The following is a 22,999-nucleotide window of genomic DNA, read 5'->3' on the forward strand; positions in this document are numbered from 1 at the left end:
ACCTCTTGCTGTCTTACATTTACAGATAAGCATGTGGAGAGTCTCCTGCAAACGTACTTCTAAGTTTATAACAATTATGAGTTTTTATTAAAGGTACAAGCATCAGCATCAGCAACCCCCAACTGTAGCTTCCTGTCTCCTTTTATGACAGCCAAACCCCCAGTGTCAATAAATTCCTTTCCCTCTAAACAATTACACACACTCTCAGGCCTACAGCTAAGCCAAACTGAAACACAGACAAATCCTTCCTTATTCCTCTGATCTAAACAAATTTAACACATCATATTATGATAATTATTTTCTTGTACTCACAGTACACAATCTGATAATATTTTATGAAGAGGACAACTAAAGAAAACATTTTGAATGTTAATATTCCGCCTTGGAATGTTTGGGGGATAAGGAAGTTAGTTAAAATGAAACAAATATTAAACCGACTAAAACATTTAAATTCTAGAATTATTTTCCTACAATTATTTTCCTGCTTGCATCTTTGCATAAAAAAGATGCAAGCAGAAAAAGCCATTACTAGCATAAAGTCCAAATCGGGTATTATAACAACAGACCCTTTAGAAAGAAGCGAAAATTTCAGAGAGTGTTATAAATCTTTATACAAATCAGAATATATGGGAAACAGAGAAACACAAGATGCATTTCTTGATCAATTAAAATTTCAAACCCTCTCAGAAGAGGATAAAACAATCCTTGATAGTCTTTTAACAATAAAAGACCTGTCAGAAGCCATAGACGATCTGAATAGTGGTAAAACGCCTGGTCCTGATGGACTTCCAATAGAATTCTATAAAACATTTAAAAATAAATTAATATTGCTACTTCTTAACATGTATTAGGAGTCATATAAATCCGGAATACTCCCAGACTCACTGAGATTAGCTACAATAACCCTTTTATTGAAACCAAATAAAACTCCGACTGAATGCTCCTCTTAAAGGGGGATCAGTCTTATAGGTTGTGATACAAAGATTTTGTGTAAAGCACTCTCTAGGAGATTTGATAAATATGTACCTAATTTGATAATAGACGATCAACAAGCTTTTGTTAAAACGAGAGAAGGCTATCATAATATAAAACGTGTCCTAAATGTACTGTATGAGGAAAACAATGGTAAGGGCACACCGCTGTTATCACTAGATGCATGCAAAGCCTTTGATAGAATAGAATCGATCTATCTCTTACAGGTGCTCCCCAAATATGGACTGGGTGAAACATTCCTCAAATGGATCCGGTTCTTGTATACAAGCCAGATAGCGCAAGTTTTAACTAACAATAACATGTCAAAACCCTTTAATTTACAGCAGTCAACCAGGCAGGGGTGCCCTCTGTCTGTTTGTGTTAGCAATAGAACCTCTAGCTATAGCTGTGAGAGCAAATACAGGAATATCAGGTATCAGAATTGGAGGAAGAGACCATCTAATTTCTTTATTTGCAGACAATATAATATTCTTATGACTAATTTGAAAGATAGCATCCCTAATTTGGTATAATTAATAAAAAAATTGGAGAATTTTCAGGATACAAAATTAACTTCCAAACACTTCCAAATTCATTTTTTGACAGTTTAAACAAACTATTTAACCAATTTATTTGGAGTAATAGGAAGGCAAGGCTCCACCTAAAGTTACTTTACCTTCCCTGTGAAAGAGGTTGCCAAGTCCCCAAGCTCAGATGGTATTATATGGCTGCCCAACTAACATCAGCCACCCATTATTTTTGCCCAACAACACCTCCAGCCTGGGTCGACATTGAGCAAGAATCTGTTCCAGATCTTCCCTTAAACACTTTTCTATATTCTTCAGACACTGAGACATTAAAAAAGAATACAAAGAGCCCTTTTTTGAAAAATACAATTATAATTTGGCATGCAACACATAAAAATTTGAGCGATCCTCCAGCGCTCTATTTGGGGTAATGAGAAGTTTAATCCTGGTAAAAATGATGTAGGATTTAAAAAATTGGAAAATTAAGGGGATTCAAAAAGTTAAAGATCTATATGCAGACAGCATGTTGCTCACTTTTGATCAGTTATATAAAAACTATTTAATACCCCCGAAGCACTTCTTTAAATACTTACAACTGAAAAATTATATGTCATCAAAATTGCAACAGATTCCTGACCTTCCACCATTACCAAATACAGGAGGTATACGTTGAGAATACAAAAGGGAAGGCTTTCTCTTTATGTATTATAACTTATTGATGCTTTCCTTGAAAGACTCAGCCATGGATAAGTTAGATGCATGGAGAAGGGATATCCAAGAGGACATAGATGAAAATGATTGGAACTAGTCTTGCTTAAAAGCACAAAAACAAACAATAAACATGCGCTTTACACTTCTCTGATATAAATGGCTCATGAGAACCTATAAAACACCCATCAAGCTCCATCATATGTCCAATGACATTCCAGACATCTGTACTAAATGTTCAGTTGAAAAAGGAACTATTCTCCATTGTCTATGGGAATTTTGGAAAGATGCCATCAAATGTCTGTCTGAAGCGTTTAAGGTAAAAATCCCTTTAAAAGGTAAACTCTGTGTACTTGGAATATACCCAAGGGAATTTAAGCAACTGGCAAAAGAGACTAAATTACTGGACTATGGACTACTTAAAGCATGAAGAGCCATTGCACTATGTTGGAGGAGTATGGATGCTCCCTCCATGGGACTCTGGAAGAAGGAAATTGCAGACTCTCTAGGCCTGGAAAGGGTAACATATATTGCCAAGGGCAAACAATGGGACTTTCTGAATATGTGGAAGTCATACATGGATATTATAGGGAGAAAGAGAAAGAAGGAAAAGAAGAAGGGTTTGAAGTATGGATGGGTGTGTGAATGTGAGGGTGTTCAAATGTTTGTTTGTATTGTATAAAAGAAAATTTCAATAAAAATATATGAAAAGAAGATATACCATAGAAATAATTTCTTAGAACTTGCATAAATTGAAAATTATCAACATGTTAAATTTTAAGTAATAGAGTGAATTGAGATTAATTCATTAAAATTGGGAATTGTGCATCCAGAAAGTATTTGCAGTGCTATGCCTGTTTCACATTTTGATGTATTACAGCTTTATTTCAGGATGGATTAAATTCATTTTTCCACTTAAGATTTTACACACAATATTTCATATTGACAAAATAATGTTTGCTTGAAATTCTTGCAAATTTATTAAAATAAAAAAAAAAAAATACATATAACATGTACAGTACCTTGTTGAAATACCCTTGGCAGCCTCAAGGGTTTTTGAATAATGATGCTGTAAAGCTTGGGACACCTACAGTGGTGTGTAGGTGTTTTCCCCCTTCCTGATTTCCTAGTGTTTTGTCACACTTAAATGTTTCAGATCATCAAAAAAATGTAAATAAAAAAATGTAAATACAAAATGCAGCTTTTAAATGAGCATTTCATTGATTAAGGGAGAAAAGTCTTCCAAACCTACCAGGTCCTGTGTAAAAAAGTAATTGCCCCTCTTGTTAAACCATGAATGGTGATTAACCACTTTTAGAAAGCTGAGTTTTACTAAACAAACTCAGGCCTGATTACTGGCAGACCTGTTGAATCAAGAAATAACTTAAATAGAACCTGTCTGACAAAGTGAAGCAGACTAAAAGATGTAAAAAAAGCACCACATCGTGCCACGATCTAAAGCAGTGGTGGCCAACTCCAGGCCTCAAGAGCCAGTGTCCTGCAGGTTTTAGATGTGTCCTTGATCCATCACAGCTGATTTAAATAGCTAAATTACCTCCTCAACATTTCTTGAAGTTCTCCAGAGGCCTGGTAATGAACTAATCATTTAATTCAGGTGGGATTCTGGGTGATATCTAAAATTTGCAGTGTGGTACCTATCAGGTGCCTCTGAAGTCCCACAGGCTAATGAAGCCTAACAGGACTCCTTCATCAGCCTGGTGGCTCCCTTCACCTCTGGTGTCCACCATTTGGTTCAGGGGGTTAACACCACAACAGGCACCAACCACCTTGCAGTCGCAGCTCATCCTGATCTGGCTTTACTACAGCACAAGACACTTTAACACCTTACCCACGCAATGTACACTAGCTGTAAATTTCCATCAGGTCACATTTCACTATGTATTGTACTTGTATAACTACGCATGTGACAAATAAAGAATCTTCAATCTTGAATTGAATCTTGAATCTCAGTGCAGCGACTTCGGCAATGGAGGTCGTGAACATGGTCCATTTGGACTCAATGTTCCCGCCAGGTCTGTCCAGCATCCTCCCCCGCCACCTGATCCAGCTCACCACCAGATGATGATCAATTGACAGCTCAGCCCCTCTCTTTACCCAAGTGTCCAGAACATACGGCCGCAGGTCTGGTGATACGATTACAAAAATCGATCAACATGCATTTATGAACACCCATATATTTGAACATGGTGTTCGTTATGGACAAATTGTGGTTTCACAGAAGTCCAACAACAAAACACCACTCAGGTTCAGATCCACGAGGCCATTCCTCCCAGTCACTCCTCTTCAGGTCTCACTGTCCTTGAAGTCTCCCAGTAGAACAACAGAGTCCCCAGGTGGAGCATCCTCAAGCATCCTGCCCAGGGACTCCAAGAAGGCTGGGTGCTCTGAACCGCTATTCGGCACATAAGTGCAGAGGACAGTCAAGCCCCATATCCCAAACCGAAGGTGCAGGGAACAAAACCTCAAAATACCAATTTTACTCCAAGAGCACATCGACAACGTGTGATGGTCTGGAGCTGTTCTAATGCCTCATGACCTGGAAGACTTCCTCTGGTAAATTCAAGCCTGGATTCTGCTGTCTACCAAAACATCCTGAAGGAGATTTTCCAGCCATCTGCTCTAACCTTAAGCTGAAGCGCACTTTCTGCATCAGGACAATGATCCAACACCTCTGGATGGCTGAAGAATAACAAAATTAAGACTTTGTGATGGCCTAGTTAAATTCCTAACACGAATGTGATTGAGAAGCTGTGGCCATGCCACAGCTTCCGCTGCCATCCCACAGCTTCCGCTGAGAAGCTGCGGTTCATGTTCAAAAACCCTCCAAGGTGGGTGAATTACAACAAATCTACAAAGATGTACCAAAATTCCTCCACAGCTGTAAAAGACTCAGTGCCAGTTATTGCACATGATTGGAGCTGTTGCTGCTAAGGGTGATCCAACAAGTTAATAGGTTTAGGGACAGTCACTTTTTCACACAGGGCCATATAATTTTGGATTTTTTCCCCTTAATAATAAATACCTTCATTTAGAAACTGCATTTTGTGTTTACTTGCGTTATCTTTGTGTAATATTTACATTTTTATAATGATCAGAAACATTTAAGTGTGACAAACAGAAAAACAGGAAATCAGGAAGGTGGCAAACATTTTTTCACACCATTGTATTTTATGATGGGGAATGTCACTGCATAGCCACTTTCAGATTTAGAGAAATTAAATCAGGTTGTTTGTTTTGTTTTGTCAGGTTGTTTTGCAGGATGTTTCACAATATGAAAAACATAAATCATAATGGCAACAGAAAACAACCCAAATCACCCTGATCAAAATTTTACATAACCTGAAACTTTTAGCATGATAACACACACAAGTTGACACACACAGGTTTAAATGACTACTAAAGGCAGCTATTCTTCCCTGTGATCTGTTCGCTTGTAATAAGTGTATGGCTATAAAACGTCAGTTTCTAGGCTTGGGAGCATGGTGAAAGCAAAAGAATTATTAAAGGATCTCCAGGAGAAGATAGATGAACTTTACAAAACAGGAGAAGGATATAAAAAGATATCCAGTAATTTGAGACTGCCAGTCAGCAGTGTCTAAACTCTAATTAAGAAGTGCATGTGTCTAGCGTAGTGTGCATAATAAAAGCAGAAAGCGCGCACATGCTTGCTCATATAAGTTAATATGGACACACATAATCAGGAACCACTCTCATGTACATATTGCACCCTTGTGGAACCTCTCGCTACACTTTTTTTTCTTTTCACCTGAGTGATGTATGTCTTTTATTCTGATTCATTTGAACATCACACACAGCATACAACATTAGCTACACATTAGCTATGGGCACACTAAGGTTTGTCACATAGAATCTGTGTTGTGGCTCCAGTCCAGTTTATTATTCAGGTGAACACCCAGGTACCTATAAGAGTCCACTATCTCAATGTCCACTCCCTGGATGTTCACCGGTGTCAGTGTGGTGAGTCTGCGTCTCCGGAAGTCCACCACCAACTCCTTGGTTTTCCCGGCGTTGATCAGCAGGTGGTTCTGCTGACACCAGTCTACAAAGTCCAGAGTCCACTGTCTGTACCTTGAGTCGTCCTCACCTGTGATGAGCCCGACTATGGCAGAGTTGTCAGAGAACTTCTGTAGGTGGCAGCGTGGGGAGCTGATGGAGAAGTCTGCAGGGTGAAGAGGAATGGTGCCAGCACAGTTCCCTGTGGGGCCCCCGTACTGCAGACCAGCGTATCAGAGACACAGCCCTGTGTCCTCACATACTGTGGGCATCCTGTGAGGTAGTCCACTGGGACATGTGGTGGTCCACTCCCGATAGCTCCAGCTTGTCTCTCAGAAGTTGTGGCTGGATGGTGTTGAAAGCACTGGAGAAATCAAAGAACATGATCCTCACTGGCTTCTCCAGGTGAGTCAGAGCTCGGTGCAGGAGGTAGATGATGGCGTCCTCCACCCCAATGCCAGGCTGGTAAGCAAACTGCAGCGGATCCAATGAAGACCTCACCAGGGGGCGCAGATGGTTTAGAACCAACCTCTCGAGGGTCTTCATCAGATGTGATGTCAGGGCTACCGGCCTGTAGCTGCTGAGGTCCTTGGGATGGGAGGTCTTTGGTACCGGTACCACACAGGATGTCTTCCACAGCTATGGTACTTTCCCCAGTGACAGGCTCAGGTTGAACAGATATCCTAGGATGCCACACAGTTCATCTGCGCAGCACCTCAGGAGCCTGGAGCCGATGCCATCTGGACCTGCAGCCTTCTGCACCTTGATCTTCTGGCTCGTTCCTCACTTGAAGTGCTGAGATAGAAAGACTGGATTTTGGGGAGGGGTGTATGTTGGAGTCCACAGAAGCCGGGGTGGGTGTGATGACTGGGAGCTGGGAGGTGAGAAGCTGAGAGGTGTGAAGTCCTGAGATGAAGGACAGGCAGTCCCTGAAGATGAAGGAGATTGCAGCAGGGGGACGATGCTGGGGAGGGGTGGGTGGTTGATCAAACCTATTAAAATATTTATTTAGGTCATTCACCCACCCCAAGTCTCCTGCAGCCTGGGGGGTTGGTTTTTGTCCTGAGATTGTCTTCAGGCTGTTCCAAACCCCTCTGATGTTGTCCTGTTGCAGCTGCTCTTCCATCTTCCTCCTGTAGTTTTCCTTCCCTTGCCTTATCTTCCATTTCAGCTTCTTTTGGACAACTCTCAGCTCCTGTTTGTCTCCAGATCTAAAGACTCTCTTCTTCTCCTTGAGGAGAGCCTTAATTTCAGGATTTATCCATGGCTTGTTGTTAGAAAAACACTGTACCTTTATGATGGGTACGGTGTTGTCCACACAGAAGTTCATGTAATCCGTAATGCGGTCTGTGATGCTGTTGTCATCCTCCAAAGGGCAGCAGAGGTTGACCCACACAGTTGAAACAGAAACAGTCCCTCAGGGCCTCTTCAGTCTCTGCCGACCATTTCCTTACTGTGCGTTTCACAACTGGTTCCCTGTGTACTAGAGGTTTATACACAGGCTGGAGATGAACCAGGTTGTGATCTGAGCCCCCCAGGGGAGGGGGAGGTGATGAGCTGTATGCCTCCTTGGTGTTGGCATACAATAAGTCCAATGTTTTATTGTCTCTGGTGTGGCAGGTGACATACTGGGTGAAGGTTCTTACCACTCTCCATTGTTCTGTTGGCCCGGATCAGATGAAAACCATCCATGTTTACGTGTGAGTCCGGAGTTAGCACAGTTAGCCACGACTCTGTGAAGCACATCAGGCTGCACTCCCTGTAGCTCCTCTGATGTTGGGTAAGAGCCGCCAGCTCGTCTACTTTGTTGGGGAGAGATCTCACATTCCCCATAATAATAGATGGAATCGCTGGCCTGTACCTTCTAACTTTACTGCGACGCCCAATCCCAGCCCGAGTACCGCGTCTCTTCCTCCTCACCTCTCGGGGGATGTTGGCTTGCTTGGCGGTAGGCAGGGCAGCAGAGGCCCCGAGGGCTAACAGCTGATCTCTGCTGTAAACAATGGGAGGTCGGACCTCCACGCGCTCTCGGGACACCGATGCCATAAAAAATGTAACAAAGGACACGATTGTCCATAAAATTCTGAGCTCCATTTTGGGGCAATAGAAAAACAAATACAAGAAACACAAGAACAACAAACATATATTAAAGAGAAAAAAGGACTCGGTCAGGTCGGAGCTGCTGATACTGGCTGCCAGCTCGGAGTGGCGCCGGAAGTAGTGTAGGTTGCTCACTTCCCTCCCTCAAGAACTGAGGGAAAACCTCAACTTTAGACTAAATTAAGAAGTGGACAATCTTGATGCAATCATCCAGGTAAGTAAATCCCCAAAGGTTGATTCTGTACATCTGGACATAGCGTTTTCAGTGGGAGAAACGTTTCGTCACTCATCCAAGTGACTTCTTCAGTCTCGAAGAAACCATAGAAAATGTTGAAATGGGGTGAGACTAAACAGTTCCCGTTCAAGCAAACACACGGGACATCCAGTGCCAAAAATTTAGTCAGTTGTTAACCAAAAACAAGGATGTGTTTTCAGCAAGAGAAAGTGATTATGGCTATTAGACAGCACTGAAAAACAATCCCATTATCAGGCCAGTGTTGTTCAAGACCCCCGCGATGAGAAAGAGCTCAGGCATTGTGTATTCTTCAACTGGCTACATGCCCTTTTACCCCCTTTAATTGGCCAAGACAGAGTCGGTAATGAAAATTACCGATACTGTTGGGCTAATGTCAGTGTTTGTAGGGCTGGTTCCCAAGTGTGTTGACCAACCAGACAAGTGCCCAACATTCCAGATTACCAGTCCAGCTTTGGTGCCATTCACATTATTTGTTACTTTCTAATTATATCACATTGCATTACCTTATTTACATACCCCATGTAGAAAGTAGTTAGCTTTTTTGTTAATTGTTTTTCAGAATCAGAATCAGAATACTTTATTATTCCATATGGAAATTATGTAAGTGAAGTTGCAGAAACTAACCTACTGAGCTACTGGGTAACAGATTGCATTACTTTGTGTCATGCCTTTGTCATTTAACCTTCCAGTGTCACTAGACACATAGGTGTGTCCAGATCACATGGACAATTTAAGAATACATGGCTGCAAGACTCAGCCTAGCTGCGTATCTGTTAGGATTTAAAAGCTGGTGTAATGTGCAAAATTTGCACTTTTGGTACAAGTTGAAACAGTGCAGTTATATGGATTTTATAGTCTATGCTGAGGACCCATCTTACTGTAAACACCACAGAAGCATTTTAGATGTTTTATGATGTGGTAATGATGCTTTTAAACTATGGATACAATACATACAAAAGTAAGAATGTTCTGAATAACATTTAATTTTTTATTTTAGATCATCTTAACAGATATTTAAGAGTGCCGGTTTTAGTTTCAGGTGGCTGTATCTCAGGAGGTAGCACAGGTCATCTACTAATTGGAAGGTTGGCTGCTCCAATCTGCATGCCAAATATCCTGGGTCAAGATATTAACTCCAAGTTGATGCATCTCTGATGCAGTAGTAGTAGTAGTAGAATAATAATTAATTCAAATTAAATTAAAAAAGTAAGAAAATAAATTGTATTAGATGGAGGAGTTGTTCAGGGAGATGGCCACGGGCAGGAATGATTTCCTGTGTCGTTCAGTAAATCATTCCTGCCCGTGGCCAGCTCCCTGTACAACTCCTCCATCTAACACATTCTAAACACTGCAATAGTTACACCCTTTTTGCACATGCTCTACAGTAAAATAGCAATTGACAAAGTTCACAGGTTAGAGTCTAATGTCAATCATATATATTCCACCCCTATAATATTCTTACCTCTGCAATATTCTTGATATGTATAATTGAGTGATTTGTATATATTAGCACTATTTCTTAAATCTATAAACTCAGTAACATATTGTATTATTTAAATAGTTTAGTCTGTTACTGTTACTGTCTTAGAGCAACTATAACCCACATAATTTCCTTAGGGATTAATAAAGTATTCTGATACTGATTCTGAAATGAGTAAAATACTTTACTAACTCATATTTTATTGCTAAATTCATTATTAAAATACAAAATCCTTTATTTTGATACATTTGATTCATTTAGTCCTTCATTCAAGTCATATTTTTGTTTTTCAAGAATTTCATGCAAACCTTTTTTAAATTGGTCATTTGGAGGAGCAGTGTGTAGAGTTTTGAGGCAAAAAATGTTTGCAATCCCAGTGGATTAAGGTTTTAATATTACAAAATGTGGAACAAGTGAATATTTGTATGTACTGTAAGTGGTGGAGTTGAAGAACTATGTATTATACATCCTTTGCTTTAATTTAACCTTTGCAAAATAAAACTGTCAGGCTACTAGTGTTTTTCTCCCTCTGTGACTCTACCTACCCTCTATATTGGTACACCTAGTGTTTGACACCTAGTAGTCAATGTTAATTTTTATCAGGTGGAAGTGAAGTTCCACCAGTGTCGTGTGTTGCAGGTAAGACAGGGGAGAGAAAAGGCTTAAATGTGATGCACTTTAGCTAGTTAGGAAACTGTGTCTTTAATTTCAGAAAAGGCATCTACACAGCACCACTAGATCATCACTGTCAAGACTTGATTTCACAGAAAGCTGCTATTGAGCACATTTTTAAGTAAATTCAAAAAAAGAATCAAGCCATGTGAACAGTGACAAGACTGCTCAAAGCCATATGGACTGTAAGAATAGAATAGAAGATAAAAAACAAAAAAACATGATGTCATACATTCTGAACTGAAGGATTAGAGCATGACCTCCCAAACACACATTCAGAGCAGTTCAAACATAGCAGCAGTGGTGTGTTGTGTGTGGTTATAAAAAGGGTGACATTATGCGGACTGTAACTGGACTCCTGCAGGCTGCAGGATGAGATGCTCACCACAAACACAACTATTCTTAGATATTTTGTTGGTGTTGTACAGACAGCCATCTGTTTTTCCATCAAGACGACAATATGTGGAAGGTCAAACGTGAGTGTCCCATCATTTTCACTGCATGGTTCTGTTTTTTCCATTCACTGTAATAAAGATTTGTTTTGCCATACACTGCGTGACTAACATCTTTTATGTTACTAAAACTGAGAAGATGATCTAACTGATAATGTAACCAGTGGTATAAACAGGTTAAAGTCAGAATAACATTAAATGCTAATACATTTACAATCAAGTATAGTTACAAACCTGATACAAACATTAATCAGTATTTACAGTATATTGAAGCATAAAGAATGCTAGCATTTTAAGTAGAAAATCAAACAAGTTTTCACCACTAGACTATCTGTTAACTGAAGTCCTTTCTGATCTTGTCTCTGGACCAATATTTTCATACTTATATGAAGATTTTTAAGACTGACTGTGTTTCTGTCTTTAGTACTGTTAATCTGTTTGATTAAAATTTTGATCTCTTAACTGTTTGCCTTCTGCTCAGCTCCAGTTACATTTCCTAAGGAGGTGAAATACCGGCCAATTTTAGAGGTAATCATATCAATGTAAGAATAAGAATAAGCAGTGTGATACATTGTAATTCAATGAAAAGAAATTGTGTCATCTACAGCTGCAGTCAAACATAGAAACAGAGTATATTAGAAAGTAATTATGGATTAGATATTCTTGATGACTGATGATTTTGCAGAACTGAACTAACAACAGACACTCAGCAGCCTCACTGTTTTCACAAAGTGGAACAGTTCTTAGCAGTTTTCCTGACTGATTTGAATTGCTGTCAAAATCTATTCACATAACATGAATGCAGTGTAAGATCATAGCAAAAGGTTTATTTATTTAATTTTTTGTACCTTTTGTTAGCTAAAGAAAAAAGGATGAAAAATTTCATTAAAATAAAGTAACAGAAAGATGACATTACATTCATCATTCAGCATTGTGGCTGTGTTATTCTGTTAACCCTATAATGCCCTTAAACTCATATTTGATACATGAGTTTCTGAGACCTCTATCTCATCAACATGATCATCAAAAATGCCCAATGTATCAAATGCAATACAAAAAATATACAATAAATATATTATAAAAATATAACATACACAACATGATATAGCAAGAAAATGCTTGTGGATTTTGTTATAAGGGTTAATAAACACGTCATTTTTTGATGGGTTGGGTCTTACAGTAGTCCTAAATGAACCATCTGAGTATTTAATGGCACCGATGTGACTAGTTTCACCAAAGAGCCTGAATAGATCATGAATAGACCCTGACATATGAGCGGGGTATTGGCTGTTTGAAGATACATTGGTATCACTTTTAAAATGACAGATAAATGAAAAATTCAAAAAAGTCTAGGACAACCACCCTTAAACGACATTATGTTTGTTAATGTTACATACTTTGTCCACCATATTGCACTCTGTAACTTTCTTGTTAGCAAAACCTTTTTCGAATGCTAGTGTTTGGAATACAAAGCACTTGAAAAATGTTGAAAACTTAGCTCCAATAATCTGTAATATGCATAAACCTCTGCTGTCCTGGTCATATATTAGGAGACCTGGTTCAAATATGTGGTGTATTACTCTGTGAACAGCAGTGACCTCTGGGTTATTAATATAATAGTGAAAAAATATGTTGGTCACTTTACTCTCTCTTCTGTGTTTGTCTTTTCTGTTAAGAATTTGATTCCCCCTGACCCCATGGCCCAATTTCACCTGAAGAGAGGTTTCCCTCAAGAGGAGTTTCCTGACTTGTGCAGGAACTTTACCTGGATGGGTCGAATCCTCACACTGGATCTGTACCGCCGACAGTTTAGCCGCTGCACCCAGAGTGGAGTAATCTTTGATGATGTCATTCGTCCCGGCCTGGAGGAACCAGGTGATGTAACAGGGTTTTGAGTTATTCTGTATGTGTGAGATTTTTCTTTGCATTGTAATGCTGATTTAAGTTCAAGTTGTATACAGTTTACTGTTGCGTTTGGTTCTTTTTATGTGTTTGAGTTTATTTGCTTTTATGGTTCATGGTTTCTTGTTGGTCAGGTTCCTTTTGAATCTTTGTCTCATCCCTGTGTCTCCTGTGGTTAGTATCTTGTCCAAGGATATTTGGCATGCCAAAATCCTTGGACAAGACTAGAATCAAACCACCAACCTTCTGGTTAGTAGTTGACCTGCTCTACCACCTGAGCTACAGCCACCTTGCAATGCTGTATCTCTATCTGTCATGATCCTGGATTTTTTAAACAGCATTTTCAGCTTTGGACTTTCAGTCTTCTATTTGATGGTAAATGGTAAATGGACTAGTTCTTATAAAGTGCTTTTCTACTCTAACTGAGCCCTCAAAGTGCTTTATACAAATTGCCTCATTCACACCATTCACACAAGCACTTTTTATATGCTTACCCTATTTAAGTGCTATCTAATATTCACACGCATTCATGCTCTGATGGATGCAAAAAGTTTACATACTTTAAGTTTAAACACTTTAATTTGTTTTACTTTACTTACTGTTTTACTAATTACTCTGGAGATTTATTGAAAGAAACTTTAAACGAATGAAGTCCAAAGTGGCAATTCCATGAACATCTGTGGAGAAATTTTTAGGTAAATGTTCAGATTATTCACTAGGTCCTTCTGTCACTTTTGTTCCTTTTTTTTTTTAATGAAGGAGATTATTTAGGTCCTGTATCTGTCGGGTGTGTTGCCGGTGATGCCGAGTCCTACATCCTGTTCTGTGATTTCTTTGACCGAGTTATTGAAGCATATCATGAACAGAAGATCACCAGCCAGACACCAGAGAGTGATTTGAACTATGACAACTTGAAGGTAGCTACTCAAAACACTGTGAATAATAAACTCAAAAATAATCGCAGCATGAATTGAAGGCTGTGGTCAAACCACAGGCCCCCAAAGTGAACTATATTGAAAAAGGGAGGCAAGGTTGGGTACAAAAATGAGTTGTGTGTGTGTGTGTGTGTGTGTGTGTGTGTGTGTGTGTGTGTGCCCTACAATAAGCCGATTTCAGTTTGTGTGTCGGAGGATGAAAATATTGGAGCAGTCTATAATGTCCAATAAATTTAAAGTAATGTTCATATGGACATTAATTTTATTGATTGATTTTTTAAATTGATTTTATAATCAATTCCCATCCCAGTTGATCTGGCTTATAAATTGTGTGTGTGTGTGTGTGTGTGTGTGTGTGTGTGTGTGTGTGTAGGGTGGTGATGACTTGGACAGATCGTACGCTGTACGCTGTGAGGTCAGTGTTGTTCGAGGTATTGAAGATTTCTGCTTCCCAACACACTGCAGCCGAGGAGAGCGCAGACAGCTTCTCACACTGGCTAGGCAAGGTACTGCAAGTCTTTATTTCAGTACTAACAAAGTAGAGTGCCAGTACAAAAACACAATCAGTCCATCAATCCATCCATCCAATTCAGGGTCACAAGGACCTGGAGCCCATCCCAGGTTTTACAGGGTGACAGACTACACATTGGAAAAGTTGACAGTCAATTACTGGGCTAATAGAATAGAATAGAATAGAATAAACCCTCTTGGACTTTCCACTCGGAAAGAAAATTACAAATTTGTTTTTCACTTAGCTGTTGCCTAAGAATTTACATCCTAAATCCTCCCTCCTTCCCCTCTGAGATATGGACAAGGAGTCTCACTATCTGTTTAACATCTCCCATGAACTTACAATGCCCCACTGTGTGTGTGTATTTGCAATAAGGTCCATTTGTGACATGCATACATGCATCTAAGTGAGAAAGTGATATTACTATTACTAAAGTGATCAATACACAGAATAAAGAAGTTTGTCACCACAATGGCTAACACTAGTGTCACTGCATGTAGAATGGCTAACACTAGTGTCACTGCATGTAGCCACGCTCTTTGAAGATCATCTTAGCTTATGAAAATATTACATCACAGCAGTACTAGCTAGCTATTGTTTTTAGTGTGCTAATGTGCTCTTTTTTCCATTTTGCATTGTGTTTTACAGATTCGAGATTCAAGAAGTTTATTGTCATATACACTGCAAAACACAAGTGGTTACACGGAGCAATGAAATTCTTACTTTGCAGTAAGAAACAACTAACTAAAATATAGAGTAAACCTAATCCTAAGCTTAGAAAATAGCATAGAAAATAATGCAGTAAAACAAGTGATTTGTAGCACTTGTAGTTTATGTATGGGTGTAGTCAGAATTTAAACTGCAAGTAGTTGCAATACTGTCACAGTGGTAATATATACAGAGTATGTAACAAATGCAAATTTACAAGTTAAGATAATTACAGTTCCACAATATTTCAGTGATTCAGTAGCCTGATTGCCTGTGGATAGAAACTGTTTTTAAGTCTGGCTGTCCTTGCTTCACACTCCTGTAGCATCTGCCAGATGGCAGGAGCGTGAACAGTGTGTGCTGTGGGTCGGTGTGGTCCTTGATGATGTTGTGTGCCCATTTCCTGGTCCGAGTGTTGCAAATGTCCCGTAGTGGTTGGAAGGGTACTCCACAGATGATTTGTGCCATTTGATTGACACACTGGGAGCCTTAAAGTCTAAGCTAGGAATTTGAACAAAAATCACTTTTAAAAAATGCTCAATGGGATTTAATTTAGGGTTTAGTTTAAAGCACTTTATTGAACAGAAATAAGGTGCAGAATGTAAAGTGCTGAGGTTTGCCTCCTTGTCAAGATTAAGCCATCCCCAGCTTCTGGGTTAGGAAACAAAACTTTACAGTACTCATGTTATTTAACCGAACTTTTGATGCTCGGTGTCCAATTTCTGCTTTAAATGCATTCATTGTTTATATTTAACAATCAAAGCTCAGATTTCGAAAGAGACAGGAAAATGTGTAAATGTGTGTGTTTCCACATCATTTACGGTATACACCACAGTATCAGGCACAGAACCTACAAAGCATACAAAGAAAATTAATAAACTGAATCAGTTTCATCTTTGGTTTTCATCACATATATTTTATTAATAACTACATTTCACTCTTTATCTTTACAACACGTTTGACTAGATAAGGGTACTGTAGGTTACAATATGATAGACATTTATTGCTACAATTCAACATACTGTGTTAGATAATTACCATATTCATATTCATACCATATAGGACCATATTCACCTAATCCCAGCCTCTCTATGTCCAGCTGAGAATGAATGTGTGAAGTCCTGTAATTAAAACAAATGAACTTAAATCTCTTAAGTCTCTCTACTCTTTGCCTTAGCAGAGGCGAGTAATATAAGGAATAACAAAAGTGACAGCTATCATTATAAACACCCTGTTTCAGTTCTTTTAACTCAAAGTATTAGAAAGTTATGTGGTAACATCTGGACTATTTATAGACAGCATTTTAATCATGATTATAATGGCTGTAGGTTACAGCAATTTAGAGCAATGGCTGTAACTTTACACACTGTGTAAATCTAACAGGGCTCGGTGCTAGTTGTTACAGTTGCTTTAAGCTTTATTTGTGAAGAGCACATTAGCGTACTAAAAACGGTACCTAGCAGTACTGGAGAAATGTAATATTTTCATATGCTAGGATGATCCTTAAAGAGCAGTGCAACGCGCACCACACTGGTTTAGCTCACTGAGATGAGCAGGCGACCATATGCTGCATGGCTGAGAGCGGCCAGCCCGAGTTCAAATCTGACCCATGGTCCTTTGCTGCATGTCTTCCCTTCACTCTCTCTCCCATGCTTTCCTGTCACTCTTCACTGCACACACTTCACTTCACTCAAATAAAGCTGTAAAAAGACAAAAAAAAAAAAAATGATCAGGCTGAGTCCACAGGTGCACACTCTAAAGTTTGGCTCAACATTTCACTACATATTCTTCAGATATCCATGTTGGTCAGAGTACAAATTCAGAGGCTAAATGCCCTTTGTACAAGCACACCCACTTCTTAGGAGTGCAAAGCTACAGCACAGGGTGTATAAAAATCCAGGCAGCCTGTCTCTAACAAATCAGAGAGCTCCTTATATTGCACAGCATGGTGAATTCCATTGCATTTTCAAGGACCAGAAGAATCAAGGAAATGCTAAAAGATGTAGTTAATCTGTTAGCTAATCCAAGAGCTAATCCCATAGTTAATTCAAAAGCTAATGCATATGCTAATATAATCCACCATCCATATAATCCTAATCCACAGGCTAACAGGAAACGGAAATGCGGTGAGGAAATGGATTTGAAAATGAGAAAATGAAAATCGCATTTTAAAAATCAGAAATAAATCTTTGATTTCTGAATCCATTTACTTACTTTTGGAAATGTGTTATTTAATTTGGAATTTGAAAATGGTTTTTGAAAGTAGGTTTTTATTGAGCATTCATTTTCGATTTGAAAAACTGCTAATTGTGACAGTTAACCCTTGATGCCTCATGTCAAGAATGAAGACAATGCCATGTGTGACTCTTGAGCGAGTCTATAGTTAAGAGTAGTTAAGTGTTACTTGTAACATTAAGATGTTTTGTCAACAAGGTACCAATGACACCAGACTAGTTACCAGTCTCCTGCTTTTCAGCTTTGGAGCAACTGGAACAGAAGCTGGCAGGTCGACTTCTCTTACTAACGGACTTAAGCCAAGAGCAACAGAGTGAGCTGAATCTTAAAGCTCCAACTTCCTTCCAGCTCCGCATAGGTGTGGCCCGGGACTGGCCTGATGCCAGGGCAGTTTGGTCAGTATTGTTTTCATGGATATAGAACCTGCTCTGGTCGCAGGTAGTTAAAATTTTGATTTTCATAAATGCCATAATCTTCCACTGTGCAGAAGTGTAAAACATATAAAGCATAAATAAAAGATTCAGTGAGCTTTACAGATTTTGCATACGGTGTTCCTCTGCGGTCAATTTGACCCCAAGTTGTTTTAGCCATGTAAAACATGTCTGTCTGTGTGTGTGACCTAAAATCCTTACACCTCATGTTATGGTCACTATTTGTACCTAGAAGATTAAGCAGGGTATACTTTAGCACTGACCTGTTTTGTGGTTGACAAGATCGATCTCTTGCTCATGATATCAGTTTTCAAAATGAAATGAAATGGCAATAGTTAAAAGACAGCTTGAGATTTCAAAATCAGGACTTTTTAAACTAATAAGTGATATGGGGGTGGCTGTAGCTCAGGGGGTAGAGCAGGTCATCTGCTAATGGGACGGCTGGTGGTTTGATCCCTAGCTCCCCCAGTCTGAATGCCAAATATCCTTGGGCAAGATAATAACCCCAAGTTGCTCTCCAATACATCCATCCGAGTATGAATGTGTGTAAATATTAGTTAGAAAGCACTTAAAAGCATAGAAAAAAGTGCTTGTGTAAATGGGTGAATGTGGCATGTTGTATAAAGTGCTTTGAGTGCTCTGGGTTATATAAGAATCAGTTCATTTACAATCTTGGCTACATCCATCTTTTAAATACAATCTATAGTCACTATCAGTCTGTGATGTTTAAAATTAATCTAAGTCAGATATTTAATGTGCCATAATTCTTCATGCAGGGTGAGTGAAGACAGGAGCCTGTTGGTCTGGGTCAACATAGATGAGCACCTCAGGCTGGTATCAACGCGAGAAGATGCCAATGTGGCTCAAGCTTTTCAATGCATCTGCATCAACTTGCAAAAGGTAAATTTTAATAAACATGAATAAATAATAATAATAAAATTTTCACTGTACCCCCTCCCCCAACTTGTTGCTTGTATATTGGGGTTTTTCCCAGTGGATGAGAGGGCTGCCTCTCTGCTTCTTCAGATTGGGTATAGGTGCTGACTGTCATTTGCACGTTTATGCACCAAACAACAGTTGAGAGTCCCTACTCTTCTTCAAGCTGCTGGATGTGGTGCTGAGTGTTCCCCACCTAGCATCTTCATTGTCCTAATGGGAAACTTCAACACTGACTTGGGCAACAACATTCAGGTTTCTTATTGGACTTGTGTTGAAATCTTAATTTGTCGACAAGGATTAGGATGTGCCATGTGCACTTATAAACATTAGGATGTTTATAAAGTACACATGGCACCAGGACACCCTAATTTGCAGGCCACTGACCAATTTTATAATTATTATCAGATCTATAGCAAGGAAGAACAATGCACTTTTCATCCTAGTCATGTGCTGGATGAACTCTTTATCCTCTCAATGATATTTGATTGTGCATGGGAGTTTATCATGTGTACATGTGTTTTGTGGACTGAGAGGATTCAGACACGTCCCTTGGGGGATCCTGTGTCAGGGGCTCTGTGTGCAGGCAGGCGGAGATGAGGATCCAAACGCAGGACTCGTGGAGACAAAATAGCAACTCAAAAACCACAGCTTTAATGCTGGCAAAGAACAAAACATAAACTGAACAATGAAAGTTGAAACCGGAAACACACAGGCAAATCTGAGGGTACGATGCGACACTGACACAGAGACACACGGGGCTAAAATACACTGAGGAAGTCATCAAGGAATAGGAAAGAGGAGGAAGACACAGCTGGGAGAGATTAGGGCTAACGAGACAGGGGGAGCGAAGCCAGAAACACTGACGTAAGACATAAACCTTAAAAATAAAACAGGAAACAATTCACAAAGACGCAGACTAGACACAGAACTAAACCTACACTAAATATGAAGGCACAAGACACAAAACCTAAAAACAAAATCTTAAGTCAGAATAAACTGGAACATTTTTATGTTATATTTACTAATTAACACAAAAATGTTCCAGTATAAGTATACTAATAAACAACAAAGCATAACAAAAGCATCAGAATACAAACCATAATACAAAGGAATATAAGAAACTGAAAATGCTGGGTCAAAATGACCCAGAACCGTGACAGTACCCCCCCTCCAATTTAGCAGTTCAGGGGGTCAACAGCACAAAAATCCAAAATCGAATTCCGGACCGACTGCGCGAAAGCAGCTGGCCACACGGAAGGCAGTGGCAACGACAGAGCAGGTCCGGAGGCCGGCCACACAGAAGGCAGCGGTGGCGAAAGAGCAGGTCTGAAGGCCGACTGCGAAGCAGCGTGGCAGCTGCGGAACCAGATGTGGAAGTTGCAGGTGGTGGAGCAGGTGGTGGCTGAACGGACTCCCCAGAGCCGTCAGTGGACACGAGGATGTGCTGGCTGGGTCCTCCAGGACCCCCAGCTAAGGAGGCGTGATGCTGACCGGGCTCCTAGGACCCTCCAGCTGACGAGGCGTGACGCTGGCTCGGTTCCCCTGAACCCCCAGCTGGTGAGACCTGAGGCTGGACAGGCTCCTCGGACCCTCCAGCTGACGAGGTGTGATGCTGGCTGGGTTCTCCTGAACCCCCAGCTAACTCGACATGATGCTGGCTGGGTTCACCAGAACCCCCAGCTGACATAGCTTGATGCTGGCCGGGCTCTCCTGAACCCCCAGCTGACGTGGCTTGATGCTGGCTGGGCTCTCCAGAACCCCCAGCTGAAACAGAAGACAACTGGACCCTCCGGCGGAGACAGGCAACTGAACAGACCCCTCGGGCCCTCCAGCGGAGTTAGGCAACTGAACGGACCCCTCGGACTGTCCAGCGGAGACAGGCGGCTGAACAGGCCCCTCGGACCCTCCAGCAGAGGCGGACGGCTGGACTGCCAGCGGAGACAGACAGTGGCATGGGAGCTGCGGAGTGCTGGATTGGCTTTCTAGCACTAGGTTTACTAAACCTGCGCAAATTTGCGTAACTTCCCTAAACCCAGCACCCCCTAGAATTACTGGATTTTTTATTTTCTGGTGCAAGTCCCGAGGTGTTAAGCACAATACAAGCAGTGGAAACTGGAGATAGTTTTCTCTGGCTGCGACAGCTAATGAGTTCAAGTCATTCAAGAGGGACTCACAGCAGAGGGGCTACTCCTCCAGCTTGAAAAGAGCCATCTGAGGTGGTCTGGGCTTGGGAATTTCTCAGTTCTCCAACAGGTGAGCTTGGAGGCGGGAGGCGGGGGGGTCTGGACCTCCTCACCTTAGGCTGTTGCCCCTGAAACCCAGCACCAGATAAGCAAAAGAAAATGAATGGATGGATAGATGAAGTTTTTCACTTATGCTAGTTCTAGAAAAAGTACTTAGGGCATTAAAAAGTAACTGCAAAAGCTCCACCAGGGAAACCAGGTTGAACTCATGAAGACTGATTGTTTGTATCTAGCTGGAGAAGTACTACAGAGGTCTCAGACATCCGTTTATCTGGAAGCAGCAGTTGGGATGGGTGACGAGCTCCCCGGCTAATGTGGGTACAGGTCTGAGGATCAGCGTCCTCATCAAACTGCAACACCTTCCCAAACATAAACACCTTAAGGATGTCCTGAAAAGACTGAGGATCAACATGGACAAAACAGGTAAACAGAAGACCTAGATCTGATATTTCATAGCTTCAAAACTTTGACTAAGTTTTGAATTAATTCATATTAAATCATTTTTTGCTTTTTAAAGAACTTATTTTAACATTGCACTCAACAACGAACAAATCCTCCCTAACAAAAAATGTAACTTCAAGGGCCAAATTGTGTTATATTTCTTCACGTCAACATACGCAAGTAGGGGTGACGTGGGCCATGAGTTTGAGACCCCTGAGGTAAAAGTATCAGTACTGGTATTTGGTTTTAGCAATACTCATGCTGTATTTACTTGGTATCACATCAATACCACATTTGCTGCCTCCCACACCACTAACTGTCAGTGTTGGATTTAAATTTTTCAAATCTTTTCATTTCCCAGATTCCCCGGAACTATATAACATAGGCAACATGGCAACCTTTGGCTTTACCGAGGTGGCACTGACCCAGCTGGTGGTGGACGGGGTTAAGCTACTTATCATCATGGAGAAAAGGCTGGAAGGCAGCCTAAGTATAGATGAGCTTGTTCCTGCACAGAAGTAGAAACATTAGGAAGACAAGTGGCTGAAGGAAAACTAGCAAAAAGAAATGATTGTTAAGAAGACTATGGAAAAACGTACCTTGCTTACTTTGATCAAGATAAAGATTAAGTTGATAAAAGTTGTACTTTACAATAGGACTTCACGATGGATTAAAAAAACAGATGACATGAATGATGTCAGTATTAACTAATGGATCGCACAACCCTGCAATTACAAAGAGTAATGTATTTCTTTTACAGAGAATACCTGTCTGATGGAAAACATGAACTATTATTTAAGTATCTATTAAAGAAACAAATCGTTCATAAGGCACTCACTGAAATAATTTTAATCCTTATTGACTGTTATTGGTCCACAGTAGGAGACAGTTTGACTTTTGTGACTTTTTTCAATAAGTTAATTATTTAATATATATTTGTTCTGAAATATGCATGAAAGTAAATTTGCTTGCTGAATTGTAAGTGCATTTAACATCTCAGTGGTGTGGCTGGTGTTTACACTCTTCAGCAGCAGCATACAGATTAAGATGTGAAAGAAAAAAAAATCTACATTTTCTGCTCTCTGCGCCTATGAATAAATTTACTCAAATATATGACTCTCAACCATTATATTAGCACTTTATCTGGAACCACCAGATAGTGTGACAAGGGTGACAGGGAGGGTGACAGGAGGTCACAGTGTACCTAATTTTTTTACAGAAAAATATTACATGTTCATACTTTTGCAGAGGAAATCACAGAAGAAGTTAATTTTCCTTGACTGTTAACTATATCACCTTTCCTTGGATTTCTGGAAAAGCAAGCATTTTATTATTTTTCAAACATAATCAAAGATTTGTCCAAACATGGCTATTTTAAAATTTATATGGGATGTTTTTATATTTATATTTATATTTATAGTTAAAACAGTTTTAACGATTACCTATTTATTT

General features: G+C 40.0%; 1 protein-coding gene across 2 annotated transcripts; it reads left to right on the top strand.

Moving 5' to 3' along the window:
• The first annotated feature begins 11,116 nt into the window (after positions 1 to 11,116).
• zgc:172076 lies at positions 11,117 to 22,420 on the top strand. 2 transcript variants are annotated; one of them, XM_031747919.2, is made up of 9 exons: positions 11,131 to 11,226; positions 11,684 to 11,730; positions 12,879 to 13,077; positions 13,864 to 14,021; positions 14,413 to 14,545; positions 17,735 to 17,888; positions 18,701 to 18,824; positions 21,340 to 21,529; positions 21,909 to 22,420. In XM_031747919.2, exons 1-9 carry the CDS (start codon positions 11,211 to 11,213, stop codon positions 22,067 to 22,069), a joined length of 1,182 nt encoding a protein of 393 aa, XP_031603779.1. In that variant the 5' UTR covers positions 11,131 to 11,210; the 3' UTR covers positions 22,070 to 22,420. The 2 variants fall into 2 exon arrangements, with proteins under 2 accessions (XP_039469848.1, XP_031603779.1); XM_039613914.1 differs by lacking the exon at positions 11,684 to 11,730 and having other exon boundaries at positions 11,117 to 11,226.
• The last annotated feature ends 579 nt before the right edge of the window (positions 22,421 to 22,999 follow it).

The sequence above is a fragment of the Oreochromis aureus genome, linkage group 6, assembly GCF_013358895.1.
Source record: "Oreochromis aureus strain Israel breed Guangdong linkage group 6, ZZ_aureus, whole genome shotgun sequence".
Lineage (NCBI taxonomy): Eukaryota > Metazoa > Chordata > Actinopteri > Cichliformes > Cichlidae > Oreochromis > Oreochromis aureus.

What these genes read in the sequence shown, in the direction of transcription:
- zgc:172076 (XM_039613914.1), top strand. Translation starts at nt 11,128, where the DNA reads ATGCTCACCACAAACACAACTATTCTTAGATATTTTGTTGGTGTTGTA. An exon ending in CAATATGTGGAAGGTCAAAC is followed by an intron (nt 11,227 to 12,878) that starts GTGAGTGTCCCA and finishes TTTTCTGTTAAG; the next exon opens with AATTTGATTCCCCCTGACCC. An exon ending in TCTCACACTGGCTAGGCAAG is followed by an intron (nt 14,546 to 17,734) that starts GTACTGCAAGTC and finishes CCTGCTTTTCAG; the next exon opens with CTTTGGAGCAACTGGAACAG.